General features: G+C 43.0%; 1 protein-coding gene across 1 annotated transcript in view; it reads right to left on the bottom strand.

The window, feature by feature from the left end:
• Positions 1 to 14,040, bottom strand: part of mmp24 (matrix metallopeptidase 24) — a gene marked incomplete at both ends in the record, with an annotated part of 130,570 nt that extends 116,530 nt beyond the window's left edge. The window contains one exon of the mRNA XM_084172871.1: positions 13,915 to 14,040. Within this exon, the coding sequence (XP_084028997.1) occupies positions 13,915 to 14,040 (126 nt within the window). The remainder of the gene's footprint in view (positions 1 to 13,914) is intronic.
• Positions 14,041 to 14,281: the final 241 nt, after the last annotated feature.

Here is a 14,281-nt window from a genome sequence, read left to right as displayed (position 1 = left end):
GCGGGGTTGCAGAGGAGGCCGCCAGGTTACGGGGGCCACTGGTAGAAGAGGGGATGGAAGGTGTAGAGGCACGGCGAGAGGTACTGGCGGGTGTTGCCAGTCCGGTCCGGCCCGTTCCAGATCCCGGTGTAGAGCCAGTGGTGTGTGTCCCCAGTACGGTCCGGTCTATTCCTGCTCCCCGCACCAAACCTACGGTGTGCGTCGACAGCCCAGCCCGGCCCGTTCCTGCGCTCCGCACCGAGTGTGTGGTGCGCGTCGCCAGCCCAGCCCGGCCTGTTCCTGCTCCACGTACAAAGCCTACGGTGTGCGTCGCCAGCCCAGCCCGGCCGGTTCCTGCTCCACGCACAAAGCCTACGGTGTGCGTTGCCAGCTCAGCCCGGCCTGTCCCTGCTCCACGCACAAAGCCTACGGTGTGCGTCGCCAGCCCGACCCGGCCTGTTCCTGCCACTCGCACCAAACCAGGGGTGCGCGTCGTCAGCCTGGTCCAGCCTGTTCCTGCTACTCGCACCAAGCCAGGGGTGCGAGTCGTCAGCCTGGTCCAGCCCGTTCCTGCTACTCGCACCAAGCCAAGGGTGCGAGTCGTCAGCCTGGTCCAGCCTGTTCCTTCTACTCGCACCAAGCCAAGGGTGCGAGTCGTCAGCCTGGTCCAGCCCATTCCTGCTACTCGCACCAAGCCAGGGATGCGAGTCGTCAGCCTGGTGAGGTCCGTTCCGGCTCCACGCACCAAGCCTAGGGTGCGTATCGTCAGCCAGGTCCGGTCCGTTCCTGCCTCACGCGCTAAGCCAGGGGTGCGCGTCGTCTGTCCTGATCCAGCCAGCTGGGTCAGATCGGATCGGAGCCATTACGGGGGGATTGAAGTAGGGTGGTGGTCAAGCCCGGAGCCGGAGCCGCCTCCGAGGAGCAACACCCACCCAGCCCTCCCCTATTTGGGGTTTTGAGGCGCGGTCACAGTCCGCGCCTTTAGGGGGGGGTACTGTCACGCTCTGGCTCCGGGACTTTGTATTTTGAGCCAGGGTGTGTTCGTTTTGTTTGGTTGGGTTGTCATTGGTTGTGTTTTCCTTGTTTGGTCAAATGACTCCCAATCGGAGGTAACGAGTGTCAGCTGTCGGCTCGTTATCTCTGATTGGGAGCCATATTTAAACGTTCTGTGTTCACCTTGTGTTTGTGGGTTTTTGTTCCTTGTCAGTCATTGTCTGAGGACGTTACGTATCGTTTATTGTTTTGTAATCGTGTGTGCACTTTACTATTAAAGTATGTTCGCTCAACACGCTGCGCCTTGGTCCTCTCTAACCAACGATCGTGACAGTGTTGTTGTTTTTATTGGACTGCTTTGCTTTATCTTGGCCAGGTCGCAGTTGTAAATGAGAACTTGTTCTCAACTGACTTGCCTGGTTAAATAAAGGTGAAAAAAAGAAAAAATAATAATAATTGCACGCTCCCTCAAAACCTGAGACATCTGTGGCATTTTATTATGTGACAAAACTGCACGTTTTAGAGTGGCCTTTTATTGTCCCCAGCACAAGGTACACCTGTCTACCACTCTAAATTCCAAGCATCTGCCTCTAACCCTAGGAAGCTCTTTGCCACATTCTCCTCACTGCTGAATCCTCGTGTGGCGAGAAGCTGTCTCCGCACCACGGGCTCTCACCACTGGTGTCCCCCAGGGCTCAGTTCTAGGCCCTCTCCTTTTCTCCCTATACACCAAGTCACTTGGCTCTGTCATATCCTCACATGGCCTCTCCTATCATTGCTACGCTGACGATACACAACTAATCTTCTCCTTTCCCCCTTCTGATAACCAGGTGGCGAATCGCATCTCTGCATGTCTGGCCGACATATCAGTATGGATGACGGATCACCACCTCAAGCTGAACCCTGGCAAGACGGAGCTGCTCTTCCTCCCGGGGAAGGACTGCCCGTTCCATGATCTCGCCATCACGGTTGACAACTCCGTTGTGTCCTCCTCCCAGAGTGCGAAGAGCCTTGGCGTGACCCTGGACAACACCCTGTCGTTCTCCGCCAACATCAAGGCGGTGACCCGATCCTGCAGGTTCATGCTCTACAACATTCGGAGAGTACGACCCTGCCTTACACAGGAAGCGGCACAGGTCCTAATCCAGGCACTTGTCATCTCCCGTCTGGATTACTGCAACTCACTGTTGGCTGGGCTCCCTGCCTGTGCCATTAAACCCCTACAACTCATCCAGAATGCCGCAGCCCGTCTGGTGTTCAACCTTCCCAAGTTCTCTCACGTCACCCCCCTCCTCCGCACACTCCACTGGCTTCCAGTTGAAGCTCGCATCCGTTACAAGACCATGGTGCTTGCCTATGGAGCAGTGAGGGGAACGGCACCTCCGTACCTTCAGGCTCTGATCAGTCCCTACACCCAGGCGAGGGCATTGCGTTCATCCACCTCTGGCCTGCTGGCTCCCCTTCCTCTGCGGAAGCATAGTTCCCGCTCAGCCCAGTCAAAGCTGTTCGCTGCTCTGGCACCCCAATGGTGGAACAAGCTCCCTCACGACGCCAGGACAGCGGAGTCACTCACCACCTTCCGGAGACATTTGAAACCCCACCTCTTTAAGGAACACCTGGGATAGGATAAAGTAATCCTTCTACCCCCCCCCCCCTCCCCCCCCCCCCCCAAAAAAAAAAAAAGTATAATTGTAAAGTGGTTATCCCACTGGCTATAGGGTGAATGCACCAATTTGTAGTCGCTCTGGATAAGAGCGTCTGCTAAATGACGTAAATGTGCCCTTGAGAAAGGCACTTAACCCTAATTGCTCCTGTAAGTCGCTCTGGATAAGAGCGTCTGCTGAATGACTAAAATGTAATGTAAAATGTAATGATCTTGCTGTTTAATCAGCTTCTTGATATGCCACACCTGTCAGGTGGATGGATTATCTTGGAAAGGAGAAATGCTCACTAACAGGGATGTAAACAAATATGTGCACAAAATTGGAGAGAAATAAGCTTTTTGTGCGTATGGAACATTTCTGGGATCTTTTATTTCAGCTCATGAAACATGGGAACAACACTCTACATGTTGTGTTTATATTTTTGTACAGAGTACATATTGCAGCTTTAAAGTGTCTCCTAAAGACATGATTGTCATCGGGAAAAGAGGGAAGGCTATCTGCTGATCAGTGTCACGCCCTGACTCTGGGGACTCTTATTTGTTGAGTCAGGGTGTGATTTTCTATGTTGTATTTTCTATGTTTAGATCTATTATGTGTATTTCTATGTTGGCCGGAGTGGTTCCTAATCAGAGGCAGCTGTAGCTCGTTGTCTCTGATTGGGGACCATACTTAGGCAGCCTATTGGCACTAGTGGGTTGTGGGATCTTGTTCCGTGTAGGTATGTTTTGTGTTCTACCTTGGACTTCACGTTTCGTTTGTTTATTGTTTTGTCAGTTGTTTATTCATTAAAATAAACATGTATGCATATCACGCTGCGCCTTGGTCTGACTCGTTCATGAACGATCGTGACAATCAGTTAGCTAGCTCGATAATTTTTTACTGATTGTGATTTATCTTAATATAGCCTAATATTCATAATCTTCTAACTCATGATATATGGCTAGCTGGCTAGTGGCTTGTGTGGATATGTTAGTATATGGTCAATAACTGTGTTCAGTGCTTAATTTGTAAATCGGGAGGTGCCGGAACAAAAAGTGATTGTGAAAGGGGGGTGACCCGGGGAGCTCTTAGGTACCAGAACGCATGAAAAAGAAAATCCACCTTTATAATAAAATCTTGCATGCATATAATCACATTTGCTTAGTGGCATAGAGCAGTTGAGTAACGTTAGAGGCGTTTAGAGAATTTGCACACATGGGGAATTATTTTTGTAGCCATGGGTCTGGTAAAGATTTAGCCTTTTATACTGTAAACACATTTCATGCAATTCTACGTAATTTTACATGACTGGAGACTTTGGCAGAATCTTTTTTAATTCTGCACAAATGATCGAAATGACAGGCTAATGTAACACAGGCAAACTGAAATCAATAAAAACAACCTTGTCTTGAATACATCAATAGCCTAGGCCTAGGTGTGTGGAAACTATAGTCCTTAAAAAGCTTTCCCGTTTCTCTGATTTACCCAATGAGGCGCAGCTCCTCGTGCCAAAAGCCTACCTCTCTCTTGTTTTACTTTGTAAAACAATGTTCGCTCAATAGGCCTATTTGGTAGCCTACAGCCGACTGATTTGAGTCTTCTCTTTTCAGCAGGAGCCATTTGCTTTCCAACCTTTCCGCGATTGTATTAGAAATATTGTGAAAGGCCGGTTTTGTCTTCATGCTGTTCAGTGACAGATTTGATGTGCATTCCCGACTGTAGTCTATGCCTTGTTATTGGGCTACACACAATCCACAGCTAGGCTAGAAAAAAAATGAAGCTATTGATCCACTGTGGCTAAATTATAGGCCAACTCATGGTGTAGTAGGCTGTTTTGAATGATTTCATTTCTTTCTGAACTGACAGCAGTAACTCTATAACTTTGGTAAATGTATTTCAATTTATCAGGGGTGCTCCAGCACCTTCCCGCGGCTATGATTATACAAGGAAATACATTAAGTGCTGCTGCGCGTAGAGAAACACTATTTTCATGCCACTTCTAAACTGCTACGACCAGAAGTGACATTTTGTAGCAGGTTAGGAGAACATACTCAGGAGGTTAGGATAATTAACGTAGCAGGTTAGGAGAATTAGGTTAAGGTTGGGAAAGGTTTAGCGAAAATGCACTCCAAACCTGCTACGAAAATCACTTCCGGTCGTAGCTGTATCGAAGTGGCATGAAAGAGTGTGCGGGTAGGCTATCAGCCAACCAGAACGAATATTGATGATGATGTAAATCAAGTGTTATCAAGTTTTAATCAAATGGTATGCTGCTGTGGCAGTACTGTTGATATTTAAACTAGGTAACGTGCTACACACACTCGACCAGTGACCGCACCTCGCCATACATGTTTGGATACCGGGCGCAAGCAATCTCCATACAAGGCAGACTGGAAAAAAGGCACAACTGGGCGCATGTGAGCTCCGTACAGGGCAGACCAACAGACGAGGTAGGGGTAGGGGTAGGGGTGGGGGTGGCAAATGTAATGACGTCACAATGACTTAGTGGCAATGGGTTCAGAACAACAACGACAAAAACTGTATACGAACAAATATTATACCACCACCCAAAAGGGCACTTGGCAAGTGGAGGGCAAAGGTGCAGGTGTTCGGGCACAGGTAGACCCCTATCTGTGCATGTGCCTGGTAACTACTGATGTTATTACACATTCTCTTGTTCCACTATGTAACTAATGTTTTGTAATTACACACTTGAAAGTCACCTGTCAATTCCATGTTAATAACTCAGACCAAAATATGACCTTACACCATATGACCTTACACAAGGTGCCACTACCATCGAATCCACATGTAATACCAGGGTTGATAAATAGGCTAGGACCTGGTAACAACAATTGTAACAAAGCACACCCAGTCATTAACTACCGGTCATTTTCTATTTGTTTATTTCTATGTTATGACCTGGCTCAAAGGCTATACTGAATCAAGTGTAATGTAAGAACAATGTAGTTACATAGAATATACTTGTATTTATCATGTACCTACCCAGGAGCAAGCAACTTAATGTAAAGTGAAACCCAGTAGGGTATAACCTTTATAATTATTATGTAGTTACAATATAACAACCTTTGCAGACAATAGTCTAAACAGGAGACATTTGGAGACATGAGAACATTAGGTATAACCCTTCTAGTTACATTGTACTTACAATGTAACAATCTTTAACAACAAACTCTGTAATTCCAGGACTCTGTACTTACCCAGGAGCAAGCAACTTAATTTAAAGTGAAGTGACATTTGAATTACTTTAAAAGTTAATTTTCTGAATTTCTTTCCTGCGTTCGAGTCAATCAGTTGTGTTGTGACAAGGTAGGGGTGGTATACAGAAGATAGCCCTATTTGGTAAAAGACCAGGTCCATATTATGGCAAGAACAGCTCAAATAAGCAAAGAGAAACGACAGTCCATCATTGCTTTAAGACATGAAGGTCAGTCAATCTGGAACATTTCCAGAACTTCGAAAGTTTCTTCAGTGCAGTTGCAAAAACCATCAAGCTCTATGATGAAACTGGCTCTCATGAGGACCGCCACAGGAAAAGAAGACCCAGAGTTACCTCTGCTACAGAAGATAAGTTCATTAGAGTTAACTGCACCTCAGATTGCAGCCCAAATATCTGCGTCACAAAGTTCAAGTAACAAACACATCTCAACATCAACTGTTCAGAGGAGACTGCGTGAATCAGGCCTTCATGGTCGAATTGCTGCAAAGAAACCACTACTAAAGGACACCAATAAGAAGAAGAGACTTGCTTGGGCCAAGAAACACGACCAATGGACATTAGACTGGTGGAAATCTGTCCTTTGGTCTAATGAGTCCAAATGTGAGATTTTTGGTTCCAACCGCCGTGTCTTTGTGAGACACAGAGTAGGTGAACGGATGATCTCTGCATGTGTGGTTCCCACCGTGAAGCATGGAGGAGGAGGTGTGATGGTGTGGGGGTGCTTTGTTGGTGAAACTGTCTGGGATTTAATTAGAATTCAAGGCACACTTAACCAGCATGGCTACCTCAGCATTCTGCAGCGATACGACATCCGATCTGGTTTGTGCTTAGTGGGACTATCATTTGTTTTTCAACAGAACAATGACCCAAAACACACCTCCAGGCTGTGTAAGGGCTATTTGACCAAGAAGGAGAGTGATGGAGTGCTGCATCAGATGACCTGAACTCCACAATCACCCGACCTCAACCCAATTGAGATGGTTTGGGATGAGTCGGACCGCAGAGTGAAGGAAAAGCAGCCAACAAGTGCTCAGCATATGTGGGAACTCCTTCAAGACTGTTGGAAAAGCATTCCTCATGAAGCTGGTTGAGAGAATGCCAAGAGTGTGCAAAGCTTTCATCAAGGTAAAGTGTGGCTACTTTGAAAAATATAAAATATAAAATAGATTTGATTTGTTTAACACTTTTCTGGTTAAAACACTATTCCAATGTGTTATTTAATAGTTATTATTCTACAAAGTAGAAAATAGTAAAAATAAATAAAAACCCTTGAATGAGTAGATCTGTCCAGACTTTTGACTGGTACTGTATATATTTATTAAAATATTAATATCATACAGTGGACACCTAAGCCTATAGGCCTATGCATGCGATGCCCTGATACATTTACTGCTCAAATCTCTGACAGCTGAACCGTGAGGTTGACAATTATTGTTTTAGGAAAGTAGCCTAAAAACCTATTTAAAAATAGGCTATAAAGTTTTGCATATGCTACACATCGAAACGCAAGGAATAGTGTTTTTTGTAATTTGTTATAGGCTGTTTTTAAGGACATGTAAATGTGGCTCATTTGGCCAACATCCCTCTTTTATTGATGGTGCTGGCTGTGCCAGGTTGGATCTGAATGCATATGGGCATTACATTTCTCAAATGTCCGGTACAATAAAATATTCCCTGTCATGTTGTCCGGTACCAAATTTTCCTAAAGGAAACTCTGAAATGGCATAGTGTTTTTATTACGATTTTAGAATATTCACATGACAATCTGTCGCCAATTGGATGGAAACCTACTGTGGCTTGCGAAAGTATTCACCCTCCTTGGCATTTTTCCTATTTGGTTGCCTTACAACCTGGAATTAAAATGGATTTTTGGGGGGTTTGTATCATTTGATTTACACAACATGCCTACCACTTTGAAGATGCAAAACATTTTTTATTGTGAATCAAACAAGAAATAAGACAAAAAAACAGAAAACTTGAGCGTGCATAACTATTCACCCCCCCAAAGTCAATACTTTGTAGAGCCACCTTTTGCAGCAATTACAGCTGCAAGTCTCTTGGGGTATGTCTCTATAAGCTTGGCACATCTATCCAATGGGATTTTTGCCCATTCTTCAAGGCAAAACTGCTCCAGCTCCTTCAAGTTGGATGGGTACAGCAATCTGGTGTACAGCAATCTTTAAGTCATACTACATATTCTCAATTGGATTGAGGTCTGGGCTTTGACTAGGCCATTCCAAGACATTTAAATGTTTCCCCTTAAACCACTTGAGTGTTGCTTTAGCAGTATGCTTAGGGTCATTGTCCTGCTGGAAGGTGAACCTTTCAGCAGGACTCAAATCTCTGGAAGACTGAAACAGGTTTCCCTCAAGAATGTCCCTGTATTTAGCGCCATCCATCATTCCTTCAATTCTGACCAGTTTCCCAATCCCTGCCGATGAAAAACATCCCTACAGCATGATGTTGCCACCACCATGCTTCACTGTGGGGATGGTGTTCTCGGGGTGATGAGAGGTGTTGGGTTTGTGCCAGACATAGCGTTTTCCTTGATGGCCAAAAAGCTCAATTTTAGTCTCATCTGACCAGAGTACCTTCTTCAATATGTTTGGGGAGTCTCGCACATGCCTTTTGGCGAACACCGAACGTGTTTGCTTATATTTTTCTTTAAGCAATGGCTTTTTTCTGGCCACTCTTAAGTAAAGCCCAGCTCTGTGGAGTGTATGGCTTGAAGTGGTCCTATTGACAGATACTCCAATCTCCGCTGTGGAGCTTTGTAGCTCTTTCAGGGTTATCTTTGGTCTCTTTGTTGCCTCTCTGATTAATGCCCTCCTTGACTGGTCTGTGAGTTTTGGTGGGCGGCCCACTCTTGGCAGGTTTGTTGTGGTGCCATATTCTTTCCATGTTTTAATAATGGATTTAATGGTGCTCCGTGGGATGTTCAACGTTTTGGATGTTTTTTTTTTATAACCCAACCCTGATCTGTACTCCTCCACAATTTTGTCCCTGACCTGTTTGGAGAGCTACTTGGTCTTCATGGTGCCTCTTGCTTGGTGGTGCCCCTTGCTTAGTGGTGTTGCAGACTCTGGGGCCTTTCAGAACAGGTGTATATATACTGAGATCATGTGACACTTAGATTCCACACAGGTGGACTTTATTTAGCTAATTATGTGACTTCTGAAGGTAATTGGTTGCACCAGATCTAATTTAGGGGCTTCATAGCAAAGGGGGTGAATACATATGCACGCACCACTTTTCCGTTATATTTTTACGAATTTCTTTAAACAAGTAATTTTTTTCATTTCACTTCACCAATGTACATTACATGAAATCCAAATAAAAATCCATTTAATTTACATGTTGTAATATAACAAAATAGGAAAAACGCCAAGGGGGATGAAAACTTTTGCAAGGCACTGTAGCTATAGACTTCCTAAAGACTCTGGAAAGTGCGCTAGTTCAGTGTCACTTTGATTATGCCTGCACATCATGGTTCACCAGCAGCCCCAATTCAAAAGAATAAGCTACCAGCCAAACAAGCTTATAAGAACTGTACTTAAACTCCCCCCTCATACTCATCTGGAGGTTGAGCATTTTTTCGTCTCTATCTCTGTAACGTCTGTATATATGTAATTGTATATGTATGTACTGTATATATTTTTGTAAAATAAAATAGGGATCACAATGGAAATAAGTCCCCGACTTTACTGTGCAATCTGTCACTTTAAAAAAATGTATGTATATCTGTATTGTTTTTACTGACAAATAAAATCAATCAATCAATTCAAACTGTGCAGCTGCCAATTGATGAATGGAAAGAGATATCTGTTACAAAACACCAAAAAGTTTAATGACATTCGGAGATCGTCAAGCCAATCCTTCGATACTGGGTAAGCCTACAAGGTACGGAGGGATGTATCTTCTGTTTGTCGAGATTGATATAGTCTAATTATTGTGGTGTTGAAAACGCAAACCATAATATTTAAGTGCCTGAAGTCGGTATGCTTTGTTTATTGGTTGTGTGGTGCATTGGCACAGAAACCTGTTGGTGGAAAAGTCATTGCATATATTTGATATGATTATAAATATGGCATCAAAATGTTGAAAATGTGATTTCCCCCTAGCTGATCATTGCCTGCAGCCGGCTCTCATCGTAGTGTAATGAAACAGGCAGGGAGAGTGAGCTCGTCCGTGGTGGTCGGCAAACCTTCTGGCCCGTAGCCCTGCATGGCATCGACCGTGCCACAAAAGCATGCTGAAGTGGCAAAGTCGATATCCACATTCATAAACACAGGGTCGCTACAGTTATTCTAATTTGTGGTCGTAAACATTATTTTGAGTTATTTCTATGAAGGGGGAGGGTGTTCAATTTATTTTAGTGATAATAGTTCGATGATTAAGTATTACCACTGACTGTAGCGATTGATTATGATGTTCATGATAGAGCAGCATTTGGGCTAGTCGTAAAATCTTGTATTTGTTGGCAAGATCAGTGTCATTTTTTAAAATTGCCTTTTGGCACGTAAACAATGGGAGAATGACTAACAGTCGAATGGTTGTGGTGGTATCTTGATTCCAATAAACTGTGCAAAACTGCGTTGTAGATGACAGCAATACAAGGTAATGAAATGAGTGAATTCACATAGATTTGATATCTTGAAACAACCTTCTTTATACTATTTGGGGAGGAACATTCTCCAAAGATGTGCCATCTTTCCAAAACTGGCAGCAGCCTATGGTTTGTGCACATGCAAAGGATCTTATTAAAGCGTAACACAAAGCAGACAAAATATCAAACATACTAACACGGCCCTCTAAAAACGGAGGTAAAGACTACTTTGAAGACAAAGACTAGTAACATACTGCAGTTTTAGACTGTATTAATATAGGGGGGGGAAATTGTATATCTAGCTGATATTTCTTTTAAAGTTTTCAGATCTTGAGATTTCCAGTTTGGTTGATGGGGGAAAAAACTGTACATCTAGCTGACATTTATTATAAAGTGTTCAGCTCTTGAGATTTCCAGTTTGGTTGGTGGGCAAATCATCCTCAAATAGACAGCGGAAATAAATATCTTACAGTTACTGTACTGTGGCTATATAGGCCAAGTGTTTAAATATTACACAACTCGTTGCAGTATCACTGGATTCTCAACAACCCAGTTTTCAGTCTAATCTTACCAAACTACCATGAAACCCTTGTTATATCATAACCTCACTGGCTGATTTCCAAATTGCCTGACATGCATTCAAGAAGACAACGTATTAGATCCAATCCAGAGCAGCTAGCAAGCTACAGTACACCACATAATTCTATTGAGCACAAAGTGTTAAAATGATATTGCAAGCATAAAAGCTTCTGTCATCATCAGTGGATATTACATCTTAAACACATGACTGAAATGATTGAGTCAAGCGCTATGCCCTTGATGCAGGTTGCATAACTCCCGAGTCGACTTGTTTTTATTCTTGTCTTTTATTCGATGTGTGCACTCAGGGCATCAGTGACATTCACTGATCAATTACTGTACCAGGGAGAACCCAAAAATCTGCATGACTGGAGCTGTGCAACATCTTGTGAATTCAGTGTGAATGTGAGTGATGTGAATTTAGCTTGCTGAACTTAGTAACCAACCAAGTCCTATCCTTTCCCTCAGCTGTTTTGTCTCCCTCTTGTTTGGTTTGGGTCAGGAGGCAGGTTTCAGGTTAATGTCAGTAAAAGCCCCCTCTGAATCTTGACAGTGTCAAGTCACCTCTCATCAATCAGCCAATGTCAATTTGTAATTAAGCAAACACTGGTCAATCAATTCTCTTTAATTAGAACGAGATGGCGGTGTCCTCTAGGAATACGGCTGAACAAATAGGCCTATTGTTAGCAGTACAGTATCCTCAAGAGAAACACTGAAATATATAAATATGATTAAGAATACATGCATTCTCTGAGCATAAAATAGAAATAATGATGTGTGTGTGTGTGTGTGAGAGAGAGAGAGAGAGAGAGAGAGAGAGAGAGAGAGAGAGAGAGAGAGAGAGAGAGAGAGAGAGAGAGAGAGAGAGAGAGAGAGAGAGAGAGAGAGGAAGCATACTAGAGAGTCCATTGTAGGCTATCAATGGTGACTGACAACATATCTCTAAATTGTTTATTTGCATTCATAATTAGCTATAGTCTGGCCAATGGTCATGAATTCTATAATCAATCTTGAAATGTCTATAGCCTTTTAAGGGAGCCTAATGAGAGGGTTTAATGTTTGTTTAAAAGGGTCCTCCATGATTATCAGTAGGCTAAATTCAGTAGGCTATAACAGCAGCTTTATCTAGCCTGGTAGCCAGATGTGTTTCTCCTTTAGCCAACTCCTTTGTCATTGTCATGCCTAACAAAGGAGAACCAGACTGAGCCACCAGGCTAAAGTTCAGCCACAATACAATAATCTCAGGTACGCATGTGATGTCACAGAAAAGGTTTGAGTGAGGATTATGCTAAATGATGGACTCTTCATGATGGTCTATTCATTCATACATAATAAAAAATAATGTAAATGAGGATTCATCCAATTGATTTAAAGCTCACTCAAAGATCGTAGAATGTGACACATCAGATTCATTCAACAATTCAAGAAAACACATAATGTTATAAGGCTCCACCCAATAGTCCACATAGGGCTATTTTATTGAGAAAGAACAAAAACAAAACATGTTGACCAAACAGTTTACAACATCAACTTCCTTTGAGCTGAATGAAAGAACAAACAAAGCAACAAGGCAGAAGGACTGACACAAATAATCAAAAGCCCATCCATTCAGTTACTATTTGTTTTTCATGTTCCCGTTTCTTTATTTGTTGTCTTCATCCTACTGTCCACACTCACCAGCCATGCTTTGTCCAACACCTATAAATAACTATCTTTGTGTGTGTAGGTATCATCATGAGATCGTTACATTACAAGCAATTGGCAAGCAAGACTTTCACTGCAAACAGCTTATTCAAAACACAGCACACTTTCATATCCAACTCTATATGCCACCAGTGCCCTCTCTACTCGCATACAACTCCCTGCTATTACGATAAATTATGGAGGAAGCTATATTTGGAATCATGAACAAATTCAGGATTCTTTGTTCTGCACACATGAAAGCAAAGCATAGGAGTTTTTTTTTTTCCAGTGTGGAAGGACCTATTTTATTTGCATATTGTTGATCTGCTGTTATTGACAAAATACCTTATGATAATAACAGTGTTTTAGATAACTGGGAACACTGTGAAAGGGCCAATGTTTTTGTAGCTTGTGCTTCAACTCATTGCGCATATCAAATATGAATGTTGACTGTTGTGTTTAGCATTGACCCACGTAACCTTGATTTTAACATTAGCCATGTTTCAATCAGCTCCAAATATGGGAAATCATATGTTTGCTAGGTGACATAGACAGTGATACCGAATTGGAATTTGCTACATGTGCTGTGGCGCAATGAATCTCCTCTTCAATACAAGCAAAACATACAATCAGTCTCTCTGTATGTCGTTTGTCATTGCAATCCATATAATAGGCTACCACTAGTGGATGAATATGCGACTAGAAAGGTTATAAAAATCTCATTCGAAAATTAAACGTAATGATCGTCAAGGCAGCTATGTTCATAAACAATACATTCGATGGAGAACAGCTTTCAATGTTTTCTCCAACATGCATTAAAGTGGAAATGTGTAGATGAGTTGAAAATGTAGATCTAGGTTAATATATAGATATTTTGAGGTGAGGTGATACATAGGCTAATGCCACTAAAATATCAATAAATAAAATGGTAGAGCTGCCTGACATCTTGTTTATGTGGTTTATTTATTTGGCTAATTTTCTTTTTATAGAACTGTTATTGTGGTCTAACAGTTCGGATAAGCTATTCCTAAACAATACGCACAAAAACATTCAAACGCACGATTATATTTTATTTCCACCTGCGCTATAAAGAAGCGCAATACAGTGCTGTGCGCTTTTGCCCCGTCCGTTTCGGTAAGGATGCTGTATAGAATAAATCAATTGCATCCCTATTTGTGCATCTGACCTACCTCAACGATGAACGTCTTCTCTTCACCACAGACCGAGACAATCCAGAATAAAATATGAAAGTAGCAGGTTTTCCAGCAAAAACCAGGGAGCCCCGCTTTCTTCCTCTTCACTCCAAGCCCCGCCATGACTGTCCCCAAATTCCCCCCTCAGTCCGCGTTTGAGTTCCAGTCTTATGTCCTGTGTCTGTGCTTCATTCCCGGGGAAAATGATGATCCTTTTACCTATATTTCTTTCTCTGGTTGAATTTCAACGCAGACCAACTGCTATACTCGGGCTCTCATTGCGCAGACTCTGTTCTTAAAGCGTCACACAAAACGGAAGGTATTTCTGCCTGCACTCCAATGCTTAAGTTGTAAACCGGGAGGT

The sequence above is a fragment of the Coregonus lavaretus genome (genome assembly GCF_964263955.1).
Source record: "Coregonus lavaretus genome assembly, chromosome: 12".
NCBI lineage: Eukaryota > Metazoa > Chordata > Actinopteri > Salmoniformes > Salmonidae > Coregonus > Coregonus lavaretus.
This window is presented reverse-complemented; position numbering and strand designations above follow the sequence as displayed.